The 25,950-nt window shown below is 42.0% G+C and overlaps 2 protein-coding genes and 2 long non-coding RNA genes across 11 annotated transcripts in view; 2 read left to right on the top strand and 2 right to left on the bottom strand.

Annotated features, from left to right (window-relative positions):
* The window catches only part of LOC126924007 (cadherin-99C), a 73,018-nt gene extending 54,246 nt beyond the window's left edge, over positions 1–18,772 (top strand). For 2 of the 4 annotated variants that reach the window (XM_050737996.1, XM_050737995.1), the window contains exons 6-22: positions 967–1,230; positions 6,829–6,978; positions 7,704–7,922; positions 8,096–8,290; positions 9,325–9,612; positions 9,774–10,091; positions 10,341–10,481; positions 10,865–11,149; positions 11,321–11,494; positions 11,703–11,912; positions 12,316–12,447; positions 12,725–12,841; positions 13,013–13,411; positions 13,629–14,257; positions 14,733–14,963; positions 15,445–15,674; positions 16,374–18,772. In XM_050737996.1, coding sequence (XP_050593953.1) covers positions 967–1,230; positions 6,829–6,978; positions 7,704–7,922; positions 8,096–8,290; positions 9,325–9,612; positions 9,774–10,091; positions 10,341–10,481; positions 10,865–11,149; positions 11,321–11,494; positions 11,703–11,912; positions 12,316–12,447; positions 12,725–12,841; positions 13,013–13,411; positions 13,629–14,257; positions 14,733–14,963; positions 15,445–15,674; positions 16,374–16,690 — 4,299 coding nt within the window. In that variant the 3' untranslated portion in view covers positions 16,691–18,772. Of the gene's footprint in view, positions 1–966; positions 1,231–1,875; positions 3,661–3,707; positions 4,587–4,951; positions 5,337–6,828; positions 6,979–7,703; positions 7,923–8,095; positions 8,291–9,324; positions 9,613–9,773; positions 10,092–10,340; positions 10,482–10,864; positions 11,150–11,320; positions 11,495–11,702; positions 11,913–12,315; positions 12,448–12,724; positions 12,842–13,012; positions 13,412–13,628; positions 14,258–14,732; positions 14,964–15,444; positions 15,675–16,373 lie in introns of those variants that run through there. The other 2 variants (XM_050737997.1, XM_050737998.1) reach the window with 2 other exon arrangements.
* On the bottom strand, positions 8,539–10,430 carry LOC126924060 (uncharacterized). The gene is made up of 2 exons (XR_007713395.1): positions 10,297–10,430; positions 8,539–9,583 (listed from the first exon to the last, which is right to left on the bottom strand). It is a non-coding gene; the product is annotated as an uncharacterized LOC126924060 (long non-coding RNA).
* On the bottom strand, positions 12,285–20,040 carry LOC126924059 (uncharacterized). The gene is made up of 2 exons (XR_007713394.1): positions 19,873–20,040; positions 12,285–12,436 (listed from the first exon to the last, which is right to left on the bottom strand). It is a non-coding gene; the product is annotated as an uncharacterized LOC126924059 (long non-coding RNA).
* Positions 20,041–20,042: 2 nt separating this feature from the next.
* On the top strand, positions 20,043–25,860 carry LOC126924040 (tetraspanin-3-like). Of its 5 annotated transcripts, none has more exons than XM_050738107.1 (10): positions 20,043–20,791; positions 20,914–20,981; positions 21,603–21,686; positions 22,564–22,776; positions 22,861–23,046; positions 23,674–23,796; positions 24,036–24,089; positions 24,160–24,252; positions 24,479–24,562; positions 24,634–25,860. In XM_050738107.1, the coding sequence occupies exons 3-10, from the start codon at positions 21,639–21,641 to the stop codon at positions 24,694–24,696; spliced, it is 864 nt and encodes a 287-aa protein (XP_050594064.1). In that variant the 5' UTR covers positions 20,043–20,791; positions 20,914–20,981; positions 21,603–21,638; the 3' UTR covers positions 24,697–25,860. The 5 variants fall into 5 exon arrangements, with proteins under 5 accessions (XP_050594064.1, XP_050594063.1, XP_050594065.1 ...); XM_050738106.1 differs by having other exon boundaries at positions 20,043–20,795; XM_050738108.1 differs by lacking the exon at positions 20,043–20,791 and adding an exon at positions 20,814–20,836.
* Positions 25,861–25,950: the final 90 nt, after the last annotated feature.

Genomic DNA, 25,950 nt, shown 5'->3' with positions numbered 1-25,950 from the left:
GTATTTACGTATGCACGTACGTAATTGAACGCAACAGACAGGGAAATCTTGATAATTGCTCTTCTAATGCAAAAAATCTAATGAACCGTTAGGAGTAGTAAAAGAACCTTAAGTACAGATAGTTAGTATAAGGATTATCGTTGAAATAATTAGCTGCATTATTCCGAATAAGAGATACAAATATTCGACGTTATCCTAAAGTCAATTAACTCTTTGTATCGCAATTTCATTGTATTCGCCGGTTTCTTACGTTCGATAGATACACAGATTCAGATTAGGAACGAAGAAAAAGGATATCTCTGTAGCTACAGTGGCTGACGATTATCTCCGAATCAATGCGTTGCCGTATCAATGCCGTGACACGACCTATCGGTCGCAATTGCAGAATCGTAGGAGTTTTCTCGGTCGAGATCGTGGAACGCGTTGTTCACGATCTCCGTTTAAACTAATTAATCTACCATGGGCACAAATAGCCGGCCGATTTTCCTAGAAGAGAAACGGAGAAAGCTGAATCGTTCCCGTTGATAATCGGTCGTGGTAACCGCGACAATCAACCGCACCTCCTCAGAGATATTTATTCGCATACAACCTTCGAGCTAATCAGCTAAAACCAGCATGAAAATGTATCCACGATAGCCTGATTTTATCGCGAGGTTTATCGAAGAGCCACGAGTCGATCCTACGACAAATTCTGCGAATTATTTTCACGTAACGTCGTGGGAACAGCTGTACGCTGTAATTTCCTTTAGTCTAAGAGATCACAGGTTTGTAATAACGGTGAAATTGCAATTTTTCTATGGTTATTCTGATCTACACGGGAATGTTTCGAGAATATGATTTCTACTTGGATCTATTTTATATCTATTTTATTGTTTGTTACGTATTATTTGCTCTTACTAATAGCAGTACTGTAAAAACTATTTTTTACGCAACTATTCCATCGAATTCCGTATGATTTGGTCGTAGTTAACGCCAGTTGGTTCGACCATCTTCAAAAACGTGGTGGCCGTGGACGCGGATGCCGGTGTAAACGGCATCGTGGAATACTCGATCGCTCCTGGTGACGGAACCGGCATTGGCAACAATGACGGAGTTGGTCGAAATAGAATAACAACGGCCGATGGATACGGTTATTTCAGCATTAACTTACCTCATCAAGGCCAAGTTACTGTTAACCGTACCTTGGATTTTGAAAGAACGCAACGATACCTCGTCACTATTTTGGCATCGGTAAGTACCTATTCTTTGCCTATCCGATAAAATCAGCAATCGCGCAAAAAAAAAATTTACACGACACGAGTATCTAATTTCGGATAATTTTTAAGTAATTTTCACTCGTCATCGTGCCTCACGTTCTTTTCCACTAAATTCGATACTCTGATTGTCCGAGTCTGCTTCTCGATAGAAATCAATCGGTTAATTAGAAAGATTAATCCCCACATGTTCGATACGGTGCAACGGTGATAAAAATGCGTTAACGCAATTACGGCTATGTCGTTATTTCTGGCATCGATTGCGCATAACGGTACTCGTACGAATATAGATTTCCCATCGAATCCTTTGAACGCGATCCCACTTATTATAGTACTTTACGTTACGTTAGGATTAAGTCGTTCCCGACACGATTCTGCTAAAGAAGAGATTCTATCAAGTTTCGTAAAAGTAACTCTCGTAGTTCCGAATAGCTAAACTATACGCTAATACGTGATACGATTTGCACCGATGTATTTTCTGGCTTTCGGGTTAGATAGATATAATTTGTCTTTGGAAATCCCGGTAACCGTTGGTTATTCGATCGATTTGCAAAGCAGCGATCTCGATACCCTCGGCTTCCAGGTTATTCGTATAGGTTCGATCGCGTCGTCTGGAATAGTGTGTGACGAAAGCGTAAGAAAGGATTCGACGAGTCATCTATCGATCCTCGGATGATATTCGTATTGGCATATCGATTTTCCCTACGATTACTAGAATGTTTGCGTGGTCTATCCATCGTTGCGGTTACTACGCGTTTCTTACCAATACGAAAATCACTACTTCGGTTTCTTCTTAGTTTTCTTTCCTTTCTACGCCGCGACGTCCAACAAGTGCAACGCGCATATATGCCCATTTTCCAATGAGTAAGCGATATCTATGAAATATCAGAAGAGTTTGATAGAATCTATATTAAGGAGATTACGAATCATCGTTATAATAATAAGTAGCTTGCTTGCAACGTACGACCTAAGCGATTACAAGTTCCAACTTGGATAGAGTCTTGCTTTGCTTCTGCAACATTTTAACCATCCAACTATTATTTAGTTTCACACGTTTGTTCGTTGCGCGTATGTTTACGATATCTATTTCTGAACATTCGGTATTATGTATCGTAAGCATTGCCATAATAACGAAAAGATAAATATCTATGGGTTTTCCAGCTCGGCTGTAAAGCGATCGGATAATTGGTTTAACATGAAAAAAAAAAAGAAAAAAAAAAGGAAAGAGGGAAAGGGATGGTGTCATTGAACACGGAGCACAGCACGTATCCTTCGCGATATCGTGTCAGTTGGATGCGCAGCTTTGGCACGCGTAGCAAGATTAGAAGGTAGCGATTAGAGCGAGCGCTTGTAGATATTTGCATATCGCTTTCTCGAAGTCGACATTGTTTATTTCGCGACTAAATACGCTATCGGAGATACAGATTCGGAAATTTCCCAGCTGCCACACCGTTGCTGCTGATCTCGGGCTACTTATTCGCATATTTGCAGTGCTGCTAGAAACACCCCGGCATTTCGATATCGAGATTGGATATCGAGGTCACGGAGAAAATGGAACCTTTGCTAAATCACAACCGATCTCGATTTCGATCAAGATACGAGAAAATATAAACGAAAATATAAAATATAAATATATTTGGATCAGATTTTGGATCGGCTGTTTGCAAATGACCATTACTTTGTATACGTGTAACAAAGGTATTTAGATATGCGCATCTCACCAGCAAAATACTCGACGCCGACGAAGAACTTTTCGGGACAATAGCAAGAATAGTACTTATACCGTTCGTTTTTAGAACCTTACGTTGAACCGGCAGGCTTATCTTTAGCTTGGTGCAATAACAAATGCGCGACCTCGATCGTCTTATCCGGTCACGGTAGCGAGTACTCGAACGACGTTCCATGGTATCCGCATCGATCAAGATGGATAAAGTGCGTAAAGAATATCGATCGACGACTGTCTTGTAAATGTCAGCAGTTGCGCGGCTGGTGGACTAGGCAAACAAAGAAACTCGCGTTACAGGCAGGTATCCGTGAGTAGAACTCGGTAGGTTGCGAATATGCCAGGACTTATATGCACTGGTGTATGCACGTTTGCGGATGCAACCGGGCAAGGTAGGATAGACGCCCGGCGGTATTAGTCACCGTTCGACTCGCGGCGCGCCGTAACCTAAGCTTCAAATTTCATTCTCGTTTGACTGCCGGAAATCGTAAACGTGGCAAATTCGTCCGGTAATATGTGAAATTTATTCCTGTGTGTTTCGTTCTCGTGATCGTTGAACGCGAAACGCGATCGCGTGCAACCTGTGGAAAACTATGTCGCTCGGTAGATGCGTATTCGAATCACGCTCCTACGAGTCGCGCTCGGATCTATCTGTATAAGCGTTGACGAAAGCGAAGTCGCGTCGTAAGTCGCTCGTTTCTCGATATTTTTTATTCCGCTGACGTATTTCGAGCGACAACGACGACCGATATTATTCGACGCGTATTTCCTTCGCTCTATACCCAGCCACGTCTTAACGATTCGAATCTTTACCCGATATAATAGAATATTCGTAAACGATACACCGTTCTATCGTAGAATGAGAAAAAACGGGAGTATAGCACCGGATCTATATCTCTAGGTTTGAAAATAGGAAAAGAGGCGGCGTTCCGTTTCGAATTTGTCGCGAGTGATCGAGCTGTGCGCGAAACGCGCCATCAGCAACGAATCGTTCGTGGAATGGAGAGTAACGGCGAATATTAAATATTAGAGGGATATACGCGAGGGTGTTGGTGAAACGAACGATCTCTACGACGTGGTCACGGGAAGCCGCTTGTCTCCTATATAGCGATATATATGGCGCATTGGCGTAGATGCGCCTTTATCGAAGTTAGTTTTACGCATTTTGGGCACCAAAGATGCAGAACGCGTTCAGATTTCACCGACGATTAAAAGTTTATGGAAATCGCGGAACCACGGTCGGCTATGTCCATTACGACGATCAACCGTTTCGATTCCGTTCGCGTAATGGGTCTCTGTCGCAGATGGATAGAAATTGCACGTACGTCGACGTACACGTACAATTTAGATAGATATCCGAGACCAGTTATTCGGATATGAGCAAGTACGAAATACCAGCATCGTTTATATTCGCAGTTTGGTTTGTCGCGCTTGAATGTTACGACGAACGGTTGATTTCTACGCCATGCGGTGCAGCAGCGATCGCGAAACAGCGATTACCGATCGTGGATTGGTTCCTTCCGCGTCGAACGGCCAGCAATATTGGATAGATAGCGGCGTGACTGGGTTTGAAACCTTCGATAAAACAACGAGGGCAATCTCGCGCGAGAGTAAGTACGATGCCTGTTCGCGAAGTCGATGTACGCCGTATAAAATTACACGATAATCCCGATTCGAGGCAATGGTGTTATCGAGCCGTGTAACAACTAGTGCGCGCGCGGATTGCGCGAAACATGTAGCGTGCATAGAACGTTTCCGGGAAACAGGAAACACCGTGCGAATCCCAAAGCCGCCGCGGACGATGGCGCGCGCGCGAAACACGACTCTACGGATGATAGATTTCTGCGAAGATTCGGCATTCGCGCGTAGCACTCGTCCGCGCCGATACTAGTAAAACGAAATGACAGCGTTTCGGCGATAAAATCGATCGAACCGTACCGAGATGCGTTTCACGACGCGCCGTTACATTTTCCAGTTTATTCCAAACGTACGATGTCGTACCTCGAGACCGTCGCTGTCTTTCAACCGTTCGAATGCCGAAGCGGTTTTAGAAAGCCATCGCTTTCTTCTTCGTTTGCTTCGTTCGCTATTCGTTGTTCCAACGGCTGTCGAGCGGCACCCGTCTCGTTTGTGTTGATTATGTAGAGAACGCGTTGTGACGCGTACCGATATGCGGCTTTGTACGGGCTTGCATAAAAATTTCAAAATTAAAATTGAAACGATGGACTTGATCGAAAGCGGCTAGAACCATATAGAATAAAAGTAAACGTCACGCGAAATCGACGATGGAAGCTTTTAATCCGGTGAAAGTGTTGCTGGTCGTGTTACTTGCACGGCAACGAGTCAACGGCTTTTCAATGGTGAGTGAGCCGACCGCTAAGCATATAAGTTGGTCGTTTACTTATGGATTACATTCAACGGAATCGTTTAACTTCGACATTGACATCGGCGTGACATACGGCGTGTGTAAGCGTACGGCGGAAAATACGAAGCCTGATTATTAATAAATTACTTTATCTAAAAATAATTGCTGTGGCGCTTACGCGAATTTCAAGTCACGCATAAAACACTGTATATTACAAATTATTAGGAATACGTGAAATGTAGAAGCTGTAGGCGATAACATGGCGAATGTTCGTAGTCGCTTGAACTCGTGATCGATCTCTCTGCTAGTCGCAAGAGTAACGTGGATCGCTGCAACAGCTGCTGCTGCTGCTACAGGTGTGGCTCATTTGAATATTGCGTGGAACAGCTGGCTGCACGTCTTCTCCAACGTATTGTCCTCCTTTCCGCCAAGTACGCAAATCTTCTCGAATACGAAACCTGCAAATGTCGCGTTCCATGCACTCGTTCTTTTTCCTTCCTTCAGCGAGATTAGATCTCGAAAGATTATCAATGAGGTAAGGAAATCGACGACTAAACTCGTAAAGATATTTTTTTTGGGCCGCCAAGGCGCCAGATACGATTGTCTCTCGGTTACGAGGATCGGTGCCACGCCCGTAAACCGTGCTACGACGCACAAGAGGAAAAGGAAAGAACGAACAAAGGGCAAAGCGAAAGAGAAAAGTTCTTACTGTACGGAAGCGGTAACAAAGTCCGTGCTGGATCACGATGGCTTCGAGTTCCACTGGAACTCGTAACCGCGGGCGTTTCGCCTTCTCGTCTCTCGTTCAAACTCGATTTTAGCACGAAGCGTTGCCTTGCCAGACAAGGACGCCCTTGTCTTTTCGCCGATTCACGATGAACGGTGGAACGATCGTACTTTCATAATTCGAGAATAATCGAGAAAACGGCAGAGGAGCTGCGTTAGGTCCGTTGCTGCGTTAGGGCATCTATTTTCATCTCGCGATGAAACGCTTTGTTCATAATAGTATGAAAAATTTGTAGTTGTAATAAGAAATAAGAGTGTATAACGTAGTCATTATCGACGATGGCGTAATTTTTAGTAATTTTGTTTATTTCTGTGTTTGTTCGGTCCCGCAACATCGTTCGCAGTTATATTCCCTTCTAATATGATAGTCGTTTATCGTTCTCTTCGAACTCGTTCAAATTCGTGGGAAACAAGAAATATCCATAGTGCGATGCGTATTTCGATAAAAGGCAGCCTTTTCGTACGAATCGCGTTTCTTTTACGAGTACGGTAATATTGCAATCGGTATCGAATCTCGATTGCAACAAGAGGCATTTATACGGTCAAATTGGATGTCGTTAACGTATACGTTACTTTCTTATTGCGGAGAACCGCGAAAGAAATTGGTTTCGTTACAAAGCAATGGAAAGTACAACCGTGACCATGATGTTAATTGGTAAAATGATGAGATAAAAAATACAGGATAAACTATTTGTCGATAGGATCGTGCAAGGAACGTATCCGAGAGGTTCACATCTACCACCACCTTGACGGTAAATATCAGAGACGACGATGATCAAGATCCTTCCTTCATCTATCAAGGTTGTATGCTGTTGGATGGCGCCTGCATTAATCCAGAATATTCGGCATCCGTAAGTACATTTATTTCACGATCAAAGCCGAAATCGAATACAGCTTTCACGTTGATCCGAAATCTAGGGCCTGTAATCGTTTTAAACAGATAATAATAAGCGAATAAAGTTACATATATTGGCTGTTTATACGTACAAGACGTAATAGAATATGAAACATAGTCGAAAATGGAACGAGTCTCGGTTCGATACGGGCCATGGAGAGGTACGAAAAGACCAATTAAAACTTGGCGCATATATCGTTGCAAAAACGTTGGTTAAACATAAATGTTAAGCGAGAGATGTCGTACGTGTTTTTATATAGCCGAACAATGCGTGTCCAATTTGCCCAAATTGTACGATAATCGAGCGAACTTTGATAGGTGTAGAAAATTCTGAAGAATCGTAAGGTATAATGGGTACTATTACGTTTTACGAGAAAATTGAGGCTACTTCGAACGAGTAAACTTTGCTATACGTCGATATATGATAAACGTATAAACGATCGTTAGTCTTAGAAACTGAACGTTGGCAAACGGACGTGATTTTTGATCGCCGAGTACACGTACGGTTCGACGTGCGCGACGCAAATGCGCTAATACGTTATCGTGCATTGTATGGCATAGGACGACGTGCAACCCTGGATTTTTAATACGCGACCGATTTCTTTGCTCTGAAATCTCGTGCGACAACGTTCTAAGCTATCGGCGAACCGGTTCTATACATTGTGCCTTTTTCTCCTTCAGGTATCGAGTGGAGTGTTATCCGGGATACTTAATATATCGCCGGAGAAAATACAAGCGGTTGATATGGACAGTATAAACGCACCCATTCATTACTCGTTTCTCAGTGGCAATCCATCGAATTATCGAGAATTTTTCGAAATAAACCCAAACACTGGCGCCGTGAAGCAAATCAAGGCGGTCGACACAACGGTTACCAAGAAGTTCGATATCATCATCAAGGTAAGAGTGGTCGTGACGTAACGTTTATTAAACCTTCTCGTATCCGTGGATGTGGTCGAGATGGCAAACGTGTAATGTATACATATAATGTTACGTGTAATAGATAATAATAGGTATGCGATAGAAATGTATAAACGTGCGGTAAAATTATTCGTTTGTTTGCCGGACGGAAGGCTGTCGAGGTGTCGGAAGCGAAACGATCGGCCACAGCGAAATTGACCATCACTGTGAAGCCAGTCGACAGTAACCCCCCGATTATAACGGCATCGAACATAGAGGGTTTCGTCGATGAGAATGCGCCGATTGGAACAAAGGTTATCGACAAAATAGGCAATCCTGTGGTACTCACTGTTTCGGACGCTGATTTGGTAAGTTTAATCTTCGAAATCGATCTGACTCGGTTCAGCGAGCCATGCACCGATGCTTTAATTTCCCTCGTTCTTAATGAATAACCTATTCCTGCCTATCCGTTGAATCGATCTCTTAAAAAAGAAAAAGAAAAAAAAAAAAAAATTAGGAAAAAATCGATAAAAGGAACAAAATGAAAAATGAATATCTAAATATTTCGTTCCTGTCGAAACTAATTGCCACCTGTTCGATCGATCAAGGAACTCGGTTTTCTTCTTTTTTTTAGGAAAGATCGTAAACTCTTAGATAAACTACATCGCGTGACAACTCTGCTTCGTTTCGTGAAAAATGTCAAATATCAACCGGAAATAGATCGACGCACGCTTGGTGCGTTTCGAATTTTATTCAAACAACGAATAGCTTGCCAAGAGTTATTTAAGAAACAACGATTTTATTCGACGAAAAATTATTCGTTATTCAATTTCAGAACTAATTAAAAATGGACGGGAAAGCAGAAAGCAAAATTCAGCTATTCGATTTTTTCTACGTTAGCCGATGTTCATTATCCTTTCAAACGTTGTCAAAATGGCATTGATGTTTAATCGATAACAAATGACAAAAAGGATTGGATCTGTTCTACGTATGCGAAACTTTTCCCTTGATATTCGTAAGTTGCGACGTCATGTCAGCGAATAGCGTCTATGCTTGGATTCTGATAGTTCGTGGATCGTATCGAATACCGTCGAACGATGATCTGTACATGCAAATATAGAATAGCATGGCTTTACGTTTCTATACCGTTTAATAATCGATGCACGCAAACAATTTTACTTTCTATCGTAGAACATGTAAACAAAGTGAATAGCTATGTATTAGGCGTAGAAAATATGTTATTAGCATGCGATTTCTAAACGTGGTAAATAGATAGCGTCGATCAAGTAGCGTTAAATAACCTTCGTGTTAATTGATTCGGTTCAATTCGCGTGTTATAGTAGGCCTTGTTTCGTTATATCTGTTTGTAACATTGCGTTTGTCGAATTAACTGTGCGTTTAGGGGCCCGAAGATCCGAAACCAGCTTACACTTTCGAATTAACTACCAATTTCTTCGCGATCGATCCTTCCGGTATACTCGTCGTGAACGAAGAGAATCTGGATCGTGATCCTCCGAGTCCTGGTCGTTTCCGGTTTCAAGTGGTGGCCAGAGAAAAGACGGGCGTTGCTGCATCCGCGCCATTATCCTTCGTGGTGATATTGAACGACGTTAACGACAACGCACCTATGCTACCTATGATAGCTCCCATCACCGTTCAGGCTGGAGAAACAAAGAAAGTAGTGACAAAGGTAGGCTCGCCAATTCCATGATATTAATAGAAAAGAATTTTATTTTCGACTATGAATGGTATTTCCTACTTGTATCGCGTTCGAAAAGAAAAACGAGAAACAATGAAAATTTCATATCCACGACTTGGAAAAATTCGACCGACCGTTGTTGAATAATGTAGGTGGAGGCAACGGATAACGACGAAGAGGAGAATGCCGAAATAACGTACAGCATCTATCACGTGTCGAATAACGGACTACATAAATTTAAAATCGATCCGAAGACCGGCCTAATCGAATCCGTGAGAAAGCTCAACGCGGGCGAACAATTCAGCATTACCGTACAAGCTACTGACAAGGGTGGAAAATATTCACAGACGATCGTCGAGGTAAACGTGATTCCTGGACCCAATACCAGGAGTCCCGTCTTCCAGCAACCGGTATACGAGGTGCAAGTCAGCGAGGGAGCGTCCATTAATTCCACGGTCGCGACGATTACCGTAAGTGTTCGTAATTACTTTTAACGGTCATCTTCGTTTTACGCTAACTCGTAAACGTTGTCGAGAGAAGAGTAACCGGTATTGGCCGGAACTGGCGTCGATTTTATCGGCAAAGCTGTGTCAAATAGGACGCGATTAACAAGAAACTTTCAACTTCGTTCGAAAGTTTCGTTTTGTTCGTTCGAAACTAATCATTGTCACTTACTTTCTTCAACTCTTTTTCAACTCTGTTTCATCTCTGTTTAATAGGCAGTTGACCCAGAGAACGATCCAGTGTCGTACTCGATCGTATCGGGAAACGATCTGCGTCAATTTGCGATCGGTGACAAATCAGGCGTGATCACTGTTATAAGGAAGTTGGACAGGGAGGATCTGACCCGTTATCAGCTGGTAAGTTTAGTGCCTTTACGCGCTATCGACTACCCGCCGGTTTCATTCAACTCAGTACGTATACGAGCCCGTACACACTGGGGCCGTAGCGATCAACCAAGTACAAGATAGTTTTATTACGCTTAACACAGCTCGTCGAACGATATTTTCTTTCTTTCCTTTTTTTCTTTTTTGCAACTTCATAATTACAACGCTTTCCGCGACATCCATTCTGTTGGACGATCTCTACGTCGAGCTTCGTCGCCGAATTTAGTCGTCTGACTTTCGTTCGTCCGGTGATCTGGTCGATGGTGCGTCCACCTTTTAAGCAAACAATTTTCACAACATTCGCGCTCCGTTCCATACAGCCTTGTCTGATTAATATCTTTTTTTCTTCGTGATAGCTGATAAAGGCTGAAGATTCTGGCGGTTTGTTCAACACGGCAACGGTAAACATCAAAGTAACGGACATCAACGACAAGAATCCAGAATTCGTCGACTTGCCTTACGAGTTTACTGTGAAAGAAGGAGAAGCTAGGAAATTAATAGGTCGGGTGCATGCTGAAGATGCCGACGAAGGCATCAACGCAGAAATCACGTATTTCGCGCCGGACGACATACCGTTCACCGTCGATCCTGAAACTGGAGATGTGTTGACGAAAATCGTTTTGGACTATGAGCAAAATGATGTACGTTTGTAAAATGATAACGTCGGTGATAGTAAAAGTTTGAATATTTCGTTGACGCAACGATCGCGAGCTACATACGTACATAATGGTGAAACAAAAAAAATATATACATGTATATTTAGAGTTTAGGAGTAGGAATCGCCAGGAAATTAAAATTATTTCGTTCCTTAGGAATACAAATTTGTGGTAACGGCGAGAGACGGCGCTCCTGATTACCGCTTAGCTACTGCTACGGTTACAGTGAAAGTTATAGATGTCGAGGACGAAGTTCCTGTTTTCCATCAAAGCAGCTACGAGGCTCGAGTTAAAGAGAATATACCAGATTTCACGGTGCTTCAAGTAACGGTGAGTTAAGTTTAAGTGACACGATTCGATATCGAAACTAGCGGTTACCAAGTCCACCGAGTCTCGATGGCGTGAAACCACTTTAAATAAATTATAATTTTTCGTGGTCGATTCTCGTCGTATCACTGTACTGGAAGAGTAGAACGTTGCAAATTCTCATAGTCATAGTCATCCTCGTCGAAGCTAAAACAAACGCGATCAATTCCAGGCTGATGATCCGGATACAAAGAAGCAAATCACGTACATGATTAAACAAGGGAACACCGAACTATTCGACATAGACCCGAAGACCGGAGCCATAAAAACCGTTCGCGGCTTGGACTATGAGAGGGAGAACCAGCATATCCTTGTAATTGGCACCGTCGAAAATACCAGCGATTCGCCTGGTTCTACTACGAAAGTTGTGGTCAATGTCCAGGTATCGATCGTTGTAATTTTCTTAGACTCTATTGCATCTTGCAGTAGGATTCCGTTTATATAAACCTGTCGATGGACAAGTTGGTTTAAATAACCGAGTTAGTTCATTAGGGTTCGTCTCCGCCACCCATGATTTCTTTCTTTTTTTTTTTTTTTTTCGTTCCTTTAATAGGAATGTATGCTCTTACGAAACATTTGCTCTTAAATAGACGATAATGTTGCAAATTTGTATCGACAGCCTAACTTCGCCGAGTACACTTTGTATCTATCGTTTTCGATCCTTCGCAGTATCGATCAGAGTTTTAGTTTAATTAAAAGCGGGCCAATTATGAAGCCTACTTCGAAATATAATCGGATAATGTTTTTCAAGAAAGATGGTATTACGTGCCTTTATCGTTCATCAGGACGTTAACGACATTCCACCAGTGTTCACGTCAGTTCCTCGTCCGATCACGCTGGATGACGACGTTCCCATTGGCACGACGGTCATTAATCTCATAGCAACAGATTCCGATGGCACTGCTCCTGGAAATCAAGTACGTACTCGCAATTAGTAATCGTTAAGTGGTGGACCGCGAATAACGATGACTCTCGTCGATCATTTTTCATTCGTACAAATCCTTTTACTTTGCGTTTATGCTATTTTCTTTTAAATTATAAAAGAAATTATACGCATACATACGTAATTTCTATTTGTAAGTAATATCGCATAACGATAGAAAGAAAAGGAATTGCTATCGTTTGATCGTTGATCATGGACGTTGGTCATGGCGGTTAACGTACGAAAGAACGCTATTGTCTGTCGATTTATAGGTGAGATACGAAATTGTCGGCCGTGAAATAGCGAACAAATATTTTGTGATCGATCCGGACACTGGCGTGCTTAGGATACGAGACGACTTGCGCAAGGAAACGAACACTGAATATCAGGTAATGTATGTATGAATAGATACGGATATAAAACGGTTAAAATCTCGCGTTTCTGTTCGCTTTTATCACGGAGTTCAACGTCGTTCTTTCTACGATGAACGTCTATCGTGCAATTAGACTTAAGCCTAGACTTAAGCAGCATTCGTCAGGACAAAGTTATCAATGTTTCAGGTTGATGTTCGCGCGTACGACATGGGAGAACCGCAATTGGCGTCTGTCACGACAGTGCCAGTTTATGTTCGTCACGTGGCCACGGTGCCGCCAGAAATCGGCTTAGGTTTTGCAGAAAATTCCTACAACGTCGAAGTGCCGGAAGATGCGGGCGACGATACGTTGATCAAGATAATCACGGTGATTAACAGTCACGCACACGATACTACGCCGTTAAAATGCGAAATTTATAGCGGTAACGAGAAGGAATTGTTCGAGGCGAATGTTACGGAGGAACGGAATTGCGCGCTTAAACTCAGGAAAGGAGTCTTGGATTACGAAACGACGGAATCCTACCAAGTGAAACTTAAGTTGGAATCTTTATCCGGTCTATTGAATACCGACAGGAATACAACGATGGTACGTACTTACGAATAGGATGTATTAACGTTGATTAGTATGTAAATAACAAAGGAAAAGTTGATTTTAGAAACGCATCTAGATGGTTTTATCGTAGCAACGATGTGCGATTAATCGTTGCGCGTACGTCGTAAATATATGCCGAATCGAGAATCGATCTACGATTTGGCTTTTCTTCGACCAACTCGTTCGACGGAATTTCATTTCTGGATTACAGGTAAAGATTCAAGTGCTCGACGTAAACGACAATAAACCGGAGTTCATTTTCGCGGACAGCAGAGCAAAACTATCGAGAGGACGTTACTTCGCTGCGATTCCCCGAACCGCCCAGTTCGCGTCGACGGTTATACAAGTGAAAGCACACGATAAGGATAACGGAAAGTACGGGAAACTCGAGTACAAAATACTTGGTGGACGAGGATCGGACTACTTCGCCATGGACAGTTCTTCCGGAATAATAAGAACCACCGCGACTTTCGATAACGTGGATCTGTCCGAGCTTCCATTCAAATTCGACGTTCGAGTTCGAGATAATCCTAATTCGACGGACAACTTTAACTCGATCGTAGCTCCGGTTATAGTGAATCTGATCGAAGAGGAGAATCTAATGATTCTAGTAGTTCAGGACGCGCCACCAGACGCGTTGCAAAAGGAAGCATCCAAGATCGCTGGTATCGTCGAGGAGAAGAGCGGTCTTCTGATCGGCATCGATAGAGTAGCAGTGAGAAAAAATTTGACGAAAAATGGAACTGTCGAGATGTACCCTCAAGATTCCGACGTGTGGTTCTACGCGATCGATCCAGATACAGAAGCTATTTTAGATAGGAACAGTTCGCGTATACAAAGGTGAGCGATTCGTTATTTATACATTATATATACGTTGTATTATTACTTTTATAGATATTATTATTAGTAACAGTCATAGTATCGACGCGAGAATCTAGCGCGAATTGAAACAACCATCGTGATTAAAGTTTTCTTAATATAGAAGAGATGCGTGCTCGTCGCGTTTTTCTTTCCTTTCTACTCAAAAATACACTATATGTAGCATTATCTAGGAAAAAGAAAAAGGGAAAAAACAACATTATTCTTACTTATTAGTTTCCAAGTGTACGAGTAATTTTTCATTTTCATTACGGATACGCGAAAAGCTCGCAGTCATCGTACATAGTAAGTACATAGAAGGTAAGAATTTTATTTTTATAGCTACGTAATGACGAATCGACGATTCGCGCGCGACTTTGTCTCGAGGCTTATCTACACGTTGCCGAGTGCTCGAATTCGAAGGCCAACTTGCGAGATACGTGTGGTTTTATTGCAGATCGATTATCGAGAAAACGGCTATGTCGAATATCACGTTCGACGTGTCGACGCTGGTCCGAGCGAACGCGATAGACATTCACGCGCCAGTAATGCCAGCCGAGTCGGTACGCACGCAAACCGCCATCGCTTTCAGCGGCGAGGTATTTCCGTATGCCTTGATAATCATCGCGTGCGTCATCTTGATCCTGGGCATAGCTGGCATCATCTATATATGCGTCTCCTGGTCCAGGTAAGTTGCTCGTTTCCGCCAGTGACAACGTGCACGACTCCGGTCTCGAACGGAATTTGATTTGTTTCCCCCAAGCTATCGTTAATGCGTTAATTATCGTTAATAGAAACATTGGATATTCGAACGATCGGGCTCCGCTTGATTCCTGACGTATAATTTAATGATTCGATGGTTGAGTCATACCGGGCAATTTTGAGCGCGGTATTGTCGCGACAATAACGTTCTTACCGTGTTAATATCGTGTGAAAGAATGGTTTTCAAGTGGCGCAATGAATATTTATACCAGCGACGAGCCCGCGTACCATGCAAATTCATCGTTCCCTTTATTACATTCGTTAGAATTAATTACGCTTTCCGGCATAGTTACCTCTTAAAATTAAAATTAAAATTAAAATTAAAACGTTTAGCGCTGCGATACGTCACACGTTCGTTCAACGCCAACTATTCGCTACACGAATATTCTGTTGTCTCGTGTGCATAGATACAAAGCGTACAAGGAACGAATGCAGCGGATGTACGTCGTGCCCCGTTACGATCCTGTGTACGTCGAGCCAAATTTGAAAGAATACGAGACACAGGTGCTTCAAATGAGCGTGCCTGTCGACGACAACGACAGCTATAACGATCTCCAGCTTGATTTCAGCAATAAGAATCACGCGTTCAGCTTGGACAATGTTAGCTATATTACCAAAGATCACGGAGAAAGTACCGGTAATTCAAATATTTTCTAACGATTATTACAGTTACGTGCACGCTATTTTATCGCCTATTGTGATATCAGCAAGCGTGAAACACGTATGGATGATTTTCGAAATATATTTAGATAGAGCCCTGATCAATTTCCAAGCTCTTCGGCCGACCAAGTATATCGTCGGGTATAGAAAATGTAAGAAACGGTGGACAGAATCTTTTGCAAATATTCAAACACGATGTACAACGACGAGCCGCTTTGTTGCAAGGTCTATCTTTGTGCGATGAAAAGTTCCAAGTAAACCTTAAAACGATACGATATTGATATTTCGTGATTATAGCTGAAACGGTTAAAGATAAGGTTTAAAAATAATTGTTTGGTTCGAAAGGTTCGATACTCTATCCATGTGAATTTATCGCATCACACCGGTTTCTGTACCTTACCTTTCGCCCTTTGCATTTCTCTCTCTTTTATCTTTAGAAATCTTTCGAACCTTCCGAATCATTTGGAATATCGAGTCTCAAAGCGGAAGCGAAAACTCGGTTTTTAACAACGCTACGATATTTCTTAGTTAACCATCGATTTACTGGTCGAGGAAGAGTTTGAAAACTCTGGAATTTTTCTTTTCGTTTCTATGAAAAATGGTTTGCCTCGGCGTGAAAATAATCAGCAAGACGAGGAGGACGGAATTGATGGCCGCGTGTTTATCGTCTGTTTAGGTCAACAGAGCCCTGTAAGTTCGGAAGCGGCGACCACGGCACGCGCTTCCAGCATAGTCGGTACCCACGGAGAGACCAACATTCACTCATTGCGACGATCGACCCTTGGTAGAAAGAATCATAGCAGCAACGCGAACACGTTGAACAACCACGACACGACGCCTGTCTTAAATCCGCTCTACAGTCACGGTAACGATCTACTCAGTCCTAGTCCGTCGAACGATAACGTCACGTTCAGAGAAAAGAGGGATTATTCTCATCTAGGATTCACGTACTTGGGTGAACAAAGCCCGGTAGAAACGACCACGGAGTTATAAAAAAGATCGCGCGTGAAATTAAAGACGAGCGAGAGGCTCGGATATGCTCAACTCGAAACTTTTGCTAGAATTCTTGCTCGAGGTTTTGCGCTGTGCGATCATTTTTTTTACGATATCGACCTATCGGTTAAAAGAGACAAATTACAGCGTCGCGTTGCCAAGTATTCGTTATTAATGGCGCGACGTCGTCGACGCCGGCGCGACGCTCGTTTCCAAAGGTGATTGCGCGTTTTTCAGATTAAATTCGCGAGGATTAAAGCAAAGTTGGTTTCTCGAGGCGACGAACGAGGCGACGACCGAACCGAAACGAACCGAAAGCAAGCGCCAGCGCATTTTTAAACGAGCACGAGAATTTGTTCCACGTGACGAACTTTCAATCGAATTGTTGCGACGAATAGAGCAGCGCATGTGCCACGACGCGAAACGACATCGCGAATACTCTCCTCTATCGACGACGAACAAAATCCGGCGAGCTTCTCTCTGCGAAAAACGTCGAAAAGCGTTGAAAAACTTTCAACGTTGTTCGTCGCGCGTCGCGATTCTATAAAATGCGAATCAACGTGGCACGACGCGATCAAAATCGTTATTTTCACGGTTTTCTTTAGAAAGTCCGCCACCGAGCGCGGTTATCACGACTGTACAACGAAATTGCCATCGATTTTGCGACAATAACGCGCGACTTCAATGTGATTTATGCTTCTTGCTCCGATGCAATGACCAAAAATGCTGCGTGCTCGTGATATAATCGAAAAGCAAAATCGGAAGATCGAGGCACCGTTCAAGCACGAGTCTTTCGAGTCTCCTCCGACTATCGCCTGATATTCTCACGGTTAGCGACAGTGAAATTGGTTCTTTTTTTCTTTTCTTTCTTTTCTTCTTCTCTTTTTACTTTACATCGAGATACGAATACACATTTCGTTCAAGTATTCGTTCGTCGGTAATTTGTAGCGACGGCGAGAATATAAAGAATACACTTCGAACGTATATACGCATAGACCGTTGCTACGTCGCTGCCGCTGCGAATATTTCGCCTTGGTGACGAAGGTCGTTTACATCGAATCTATTCTGTGCAATAGTTGGTTATCTCCCGCGATAATGTTGACGAAATAGATTTCATTTTGCGCACGATGCGTCCATCGTCAATTCTCGTTTACGTCTAAATCGATGATACAAATTTTTATTGGGAACATGTGCAGAGAACGCATAGCAGTAATCATGAGTCATCGTACCGTCCAACGTAGTAGTAAGGATTAATAATAAAATAATAGATTTCTAAATGTTGTATGTGAGCGAATAATGGAACGTGTGCACTGTGTATATGTGATCGGCCCGCGAACTTAAATATGTATATGCATGAGAGAGACGCCCGTAAAACCATTTGTATAATAAGATCTTTTTATTTATAATTGCGCGTTTGCTCATATTATTATTATTATTATTATTATTATTATTATTATCATCATCATCACTCAACCAATGGTACACATCGTTGTTACGTACTGTTACAGAGTGAAAATTTTCTTCGGCTATTCACGCGTTATTTTCTCTCGCAAACATTTTTTATTCCCTTTCCTTCTTTTAACCTTGAACTACGAAGCGGTCCGCTCTTTCAAAGCGCGGTTCTTTTTGTAGATATTCGATAAGTAGGGGGGTGATTACGCAATTAAATATAAAATACGTGAAACGCGTTTAAATACGAAGATACTTACTATTATTGATCGGCAAATATCGCGTACTTGATATAATAATTTCCAATACAGATTTATTTCGAGCCTTGTATGTAAGATCCGCTGAATCGATTATTTGCATCCATTAGATTATGCGGTGAACGATATCCAATAGTGTAATTTATAATATAAGGGAAAATTGTGAGACTTGATCGATTAAATCTCTAGTCGTATGGCGAACACCTTTATAACGAATCTCTCGATCGTTTCCACTTTCTTTAGGATACAACGTTGAAAAATTATCCGCATCGCCGATTCTTTGACTAGAGCGTTAACATCTTTTACTCATAGTTGTTTAAAGTACGAATGCTGTAAAAATTGTTAATACCTAATAAATCCATTATATTTACGTAAAGTCGATCTTTCGTATTAATCTATATGACCTGAAAGCTCGCTGCACTCTTAATCAGTTTCAGTAAATGCTATTAATAACAAAATTAGCGCGGTTTAGAGCTAAGATTCTCTTGACAATTCTTTATCGATGAAAGAAAGGCTATAACTATACGTGTCTTTGCAAAATCTAGATTTTATTTTTTATTCGGTGGTAATAAAGAACGATTAATAATGTGATTGAAATAATCTTTGAGAAGAAAGAGAGAGAGAGAGAGAGAGAGAGAGAGAGAGAAAGGGAGAAATAAGATAATAGGAAGCAAACAATTTTTTCATGTTATCAACGCGTACATTCTTAAATAAAATATCGATACCGATAATGCGAGGAAATGAACATTCTTCGTAATTTTATAACGAAATTAAGATTATTTACATATTACGTACAAACTTTTGAATTATATCAAAATAATATCGTGCAATAATATTGTACAGATACAGTATGCGTATATGCATAGTACACTAATATATTATATATTAGTATATTAACCCTTTGCTAATACGGTGTCGTTTTTATAAATTAATATATATTTGTGAATATATTGTGCACAATGTACATAAGATAAATCTTGATAATATAATAATAATACCATATAATATTTTTACGAAAATGCTTATAAATGCAACTGAAAGGAAGCAAACTAAAAGACATATTACAAACTGTTTCACTTGAAAACAAGACGCGAACATCTGTTTGCATTACGAGTATCGGGCACGTCGAACGATTCTCGGTTTTCATTTTGTTTAGACCAAATGAATTTCGCTGTGCGATCCCGCTGTCATCGTACGTTTGTCTCTGTTGTTCGTAATAAGAAAAGAAAGGAAGGTACATGGTAACAGCAAGATCGCGCGGTAGAATATCGCTCGCGTGCATTTTGGATTATCAGTGCGCGTTACGGAAAAATGCGAAAAATGCGAAAATGCGAAAATGCGGAAATTCGGAAAGTAAGTTTTAAGTAGTTTTATTGGTAAATCGAGCGGCAAAGTTCAGAGCGAAAAAATATGACGCACGCAAATGTATCACAGGAGCCGGTGCAAGTATGATCTTATCTCTAAATATGAACTCACGAACAAGATTCCAAACGAAATTGGTCGGTCCGGTTAAAAGCAGCGTTGGCAATTGGAGCAATTAAACTTGTAAACCGATGCGAAAGCTAGGCAATTGACCACTGGTGGTGGTCTAACGTTCGTCATCGACAACGGAACGAAAGCTGATCGAGTGGCGAAACGTCTGGACTAACGAGCAGGGATCGACTAGGACTCGCGTCGGCGCTGTTACGATGCGACGCAGCCGCATCTGGACCAACCACCGGACGACGTAAGGGCGGAAGATGAGCGAAAGGTGGGAAGGAGAGAGCGTACCGCTGCCGAAGCAGATGACGTCGGAGTTGGCAGCATTTACCCTCGGCAGTATCGTCGCGATAGTACACGATAGAATTCTCTATCGGTGTTTGCAGTGAGATCCGTTCGAGGAGACTCGCGGAAACTCCGGCAGTTGGCACGTGAGATCGGTACATCGATTTTTCTCGGTAACCAGCATCTTTCTTCAACGACGCTCCGTCGATTGCCGTGCGCGCGCGCGCGCGCGTCTGTGTGCGTGTGCGTGCGTGCGTGTGTTTGTGTGTACGTGTACTTCGTCTTGGTCACCCTGTCAGCGTGCGGGAACCTGTACGTGCTCGTGCTTGAATTTAATAACGGGAAACGGGAGTCGAAAGAAAAGTGAAAAACAAAATGAGGGAGTGAATAGGCGAACGTTGCGAATCGTGAGCTACTCGCGAATCGATCTACGGAGAAGAATAATCGGAAATCGGTTTTCCGGTTTTTGTTTCCACGGTGTTGCTGGCCTTTTTACGCTTTGTTTCCCGCCCTTGTTTCTCTAATGTTTCGAGTAGCTGTCGGCAGAAAGTAGGAGAATCAACAGGACCAGCAACTGGCAGCCTATTCCTCCGTCAAAAGCTGTTTACACGAATGATCCGGCTGGAATATGGCAAGTAATATCGCGGAAGAGTAGCTATGAATATTTATGTGAAAGGTCTCGTTTGAGTATTCGTAGCACGCACAATGGTGGTATTTCGATTAAAAGCGGTCAATTTTTCTTTCGTCCGTTAGAGGCGTGAGAAGGTGTAGCGAGCAACTGTACGAGATTTTCCTGGCAACTTTAATTAATTACCAAGCGTGTAAGTACTTTGGATTAATTGGTATGATAAGTTGTATGCCTGTGATCGCTTAATCGTGGATTTACCGTGATCGTACGATATTAATATGTAGAACCGTACATGAACCGTGCGCGCATCGATCCGACAATTTCGCCTTTGATCCCGATTAGTCGCAATGGTGTTTTAACATTTCGTCGTTTAGCCCATTAACTCGCGCCATACAGTCGACTATCGAAACGAAAAGCTGAAACGTATTGGTATTATATTATTGTGCCAGGGCATATCCGATTCGTAGTAATTCTTCAATCTGCTTCGAGGCGTAGGTAGATCGTGCACCTTTGGGTATAATTGCGTTCCTAGAGCGACACGGGCATTCTAAAGGCTCGTTCTTTTAAGATACGGTGGGTTTTAATTCTCTTCGCTCGCATCGCATCGCATCGCATAGATTCGCCAGCATCTGCTTGCCTTTATTCTTCATTCTGCTAATATTTACGTTGTTGATCGCGCTCTTTACAAATGTTCAATTCGTTCGAAAGCGTCGATATTCAAAAATTCGAGCGAAAGGCATTCGTCGATTTTTACAGTAAAGTCAAAGTCATCTAGATTTTAAAGTAACTGATACAAGCGATGTTATCTTTGCAGATCAATGACTAATTTGATGTCTTGAAAACGACCGACATGAAGTATTTGAAATTCGTCCTATTTACGTTCAACATATTGATATGGGTAAAGTATTAATCGTTTAACTTCAAATGATATCTATGTATGTATGTATGTATGTATGTATGTATACATATATCGTGCGAATAGATCGGATCTTTGTACAGCGTATCTACCGTTTTTGTACTTTTATTCTGTTTTATATTTGTACGAAATAACGATATCAATTTAGAAATATTTCTTCGTTTGGAAATGAAAACAGGAATAATTCGGTGCTTGATAAAAAATCGTGGAAATTTTCTGATAAAGCGTAAACAAAGAATGAACGCGTATCGTCGCTAATAATATACCATTGATACATACATATATCGATAAAGTCAATCACCTAGCAAGTTGAGTTAACAGTTAACAGTAAGTAAGCGGTAATAAAAACTTGTGATAAAAACGAAGATTGGTGGTTCAACGTTTTCGACGAGAAAAGCGAAGGAAAAAATGGAAAAATATCGAGCGTTTGGCGTAATAAAATAAAGGTGTTACACCGTAACATTGTCAAAGACAGATGTCTCGTTGCTTTAGGAATAATTGTTTGGAGACGTAGAATAATTTTCTAACAAACTTACGTAGAGATAATAAGTCTGACAATAGCGAAAGCTTTTACGATTCTACCGACTAAACGTCATTAGTTAGATACAGTATCGTTGAAATACACAGGGTATTTTATGTCACTGGACCGTGAGATGCAATACCGTATCAAAGTATACGAAGCTAACAAGACCGAAAGGCATATAACGTGTCTAAGGGAGAAAACAGAAGGTTCGATTTCGTTGCGTGAACGATATTTTGTTGCGTATCGCGGTCGCATAAAGTACCTTAAAAATGGTTTGGTAGTGTAGAGAGAGTAGCGTATTAGTAGATAACTATATAAAAAGAAATTACTCGATAGTTGGCTGGGTGTACGGTACTGATGATAGGGGCATGCTTGCTATTGGAACCAAGCAAAGGGCACCTGTTAAATCTTTTCGTGCCCAACGCCGCGCCGCACGAAACTATTAACCTGATAGCTTGTAGCTTGGTCGGTCTCGGTTTTACGGTGTTGACGGTCAGTTTCTTCGGATGTCGAGCTGCTCTCTATGGAAATCAATGCATACTGGCCACCGTAAGTTATCGATAGACGCACCTGGTGCGCTACACCTATAACAGAAGCACGGCCAAGGTCTACGATACATTTTTAACTGTCCAGTACGTGAGCATGCTCGTGGCACTGATCATTACCGAACTCATCACCGCTGCCGTCGGTGGACTAATGACATTTCGAATACTTTCTGGATTGGAGGAGCGGCTGATTAACAAATTGGCCGAGGATTACGGTCACGAACCGACCAGCGACATACCCTTCAGCCACAGTCTCGACTTTGCGCAATACAAGGTAAAACTGCTAATAACACCGATCGATCGTTTATTCACCGAGGTTGTTTATCGGGCGCAATTATTCTTTGGTTATATCACCGAGTCTCCTAGTCGATCGATCGATTAACCACCGGAAAAGACATAAACTAGCAGCCGCTTGCCGAATTCTCGCTCGATCGGGCAACTATTCGTTAGTTGTTCTTTCGCGTATTGTTCTTTGCGTTGGTGTCGAACGTACGTACGTCGTATGGCGTCGCACCTTTGAAAGATGCGATATTTGGACCGTTCGTCACCACGCCAAATCAATTACGCCAAATTATTATCGAGGTTCGGAAATGCGAGAACATTTGCAAATTTGCGCAATCGCTCGACGATCTGTAACGACGTTTTCACACGATCCCTACGTCGTAGCGTCGCGTCGCGTGGAATCGCGTCGTGTCGGTCGGTCGACGGAGATATCCATTAAGTTTCAAAGGCAATTCTCGTACGCATGTTCGTCTCTATGTATAACGAGCGGCGAGAGATCGAAAGCCGCACAATGCAAATTTTATTTCGCGTCCGAGCGACATCCAATGCACGACACGGTACATCATTCATCCAGCCACGTTGCGATGGTCCGAAGAGCACACGAATCGTTCCATTACAGTTTAATTGCTGCGGAATACACGGATACGGGGACTACAATGGCACGGCATGGTGGAGAGACGCGCAAATTTCGGGCAACAGGAGGCAGGTTCCGCTTACGTGTTGCGTTTTAAAAGATACAGAGGTACGGAAAAGCTGTTTCAATTACGCTAGTATAATTGCACAGCCCCTTAATAGCAGATCCTATACGCTTTTAGATACTTGATAAAACGTTACCTATCGAAATATTCCGCAATTCTATTTACTGCTCGATCTTTTTACATTTTTGTGCATCGAATAAAACCGCGAATATAAACCGTTAGAAAATAAGTAAAAGTCGTATGTCTGTATATATGAAAATCAATGATTCGTATTATCTCGCAGGTAAAAAATACGGGAAGTCCAATGAGCGTCGTGTCGAGAGTGTTCAGCAAACATGTAAGTAATTTGATCGAGTCCGAACTTTCTCTTCGTACTGCATTCATGAAATTCTTATTTCCCGCGGAAGAACGAGAAACCGTGGCTAAACCCGAAACCATTGGACGAAATAGCGTGTCAAGTGGAAGACGAAGAGGGTCACGATGGATATCGACATAAAGAGGTAGAGTTTCGCTCTAAGATTTAATCATTTTAGAAAGAAATATTTCGTTCGTACGTGCAACATATACGTCGGTATGGTCGGCCAGGTTAACGAAAGAATCGAAGGGGCAAAGAGAATGCAACAGCTATCGTTCACCGTTAAATCTACCAACGATAAATATCTTAAATAGCGATTTTACGTTTCACGTTCATCCGTTGATTCCTTATGTTACGAAATGTTTTTATAGGGCTGCCTGTCGAAAGTTACAAGTTGGTTGCAGTGCGAGAGCTTCACATTGGTATTCCTGGGTATGGCAATGGCTGGTATACAAGTACGTTTGCACGGAATACCCAAGATTTCAGATATTTGAAATCTAATCACAGATACGTTCGTACGTTTCAGACATTCGGTATAATAACTTCGGCTTTCCTTTGTCGAACGATAAGGGATATGCAAGTGGATTGAGAAGGCGATGCCAAAAGCACGAAACACAAGGAAAACCAATTTCCAGTTCCCAGTTTAGTTGGGTTTACGAGGAAATCGGACGCGGCGTTATTTTCAAATTTCATTCGTTCAGTTTCAACGATTTTGTTATGCGGATCGATTCGATCGAGGGAACAACGATACACGCGATAATGCCTGGACGTTTCGAGCAGATTTCATAAGAGATTTGGCGAGACATCCTCCGAAATCACCGGCGAAAGGATTTTTAAGATTTTATTTTTAAAAACAATCGACGATTGCGACATTTACCGTAGAATAATAGAAAGCTGCGCTTGCTCGAAACCTTCGAAACCATTCCCGTCCCATGTATGCGTGTCTCATTATAAAATATCGTAGCGAACTCGAACGAGAGGGAAATATCTACGATACTGTACATAAAACGTTATTCACACCGAATACGAAATACTCCGGTTTTACCAACGTTTGCGATAGGACTTTGCGTTCTATAACGACGTTCGCTTTCGCAAATCACGGCATTCCTACGCACTGTAAGATGGTATCACGGGTGAATCTGTAAATACGTATGTACTTACGTGCTAACTAAGAGCGGAGCGAGAAAGAAAACGCGGCGGGAGAATCGTCTATCATCGCCCTTTTTTGCTTGCGAAATTCACTTGACAAGATCTCATTTTTCACACCACGTGGACGCGTCGCTTATACATTGGCAAGCGCATATGTTCCAAAATATCTTGTGATTTTTTACTGGGGAAATACACCATCGAAGTGAGAATGTACCCGATATCAATATATATAAAATATATTGCGTGCGTGCGTGCGTGCGATTGAAATTCATAAATTCATCTACGTAAATACCAGCGCAAGCCGCTTGAGAAAACTGGATGTGTATCCAGATGAAAGAGAAACAAGAGATCTAACGTATTCTCCGGTATAGTGTCTGCAATGAACGTTCACGCAAGAAGAAAAAGAAGACGGATGCATGCATCTTACAATAATTCGTGCCAAATAGATAATATATGTACTGATACATACCTGATGCGACTTGCGACGAGCTAGTTTAACTTTGTTATATCTTTATTTTCTGATAAAATTTGTTGGAAAGTATTTGGCGCGTTCGTAAAATATAACAGAAAAACAATAAAATTATTGCTCTCTGTACATAAAATACTTATTCGATGTGTCATATTTTCAACAGCGAACAAAAGTAATTTCATTGTCCCGCTAAAGAAAATTAGACGATTCCTTCGTTAGAAGGTG

This window comes from Bombus affinis, chromosome 14 (assembly GCF_024516045.1).
Source record: "Bombus affinis isolate iyBomAffi1 chromosome 14, iyBomAffi1.2, whole genome shotgun sequence".
In the NCBI taxonomy this organism is placed as follows: Eukaryota; Metazoa; Arthropoda; class Insecta; order Hymenoptera; family Apidae; genus Bombus; species Bombus affinis.
This window is presented reverse-complemented; position numbering and strand designations above follow the sequence as displayed.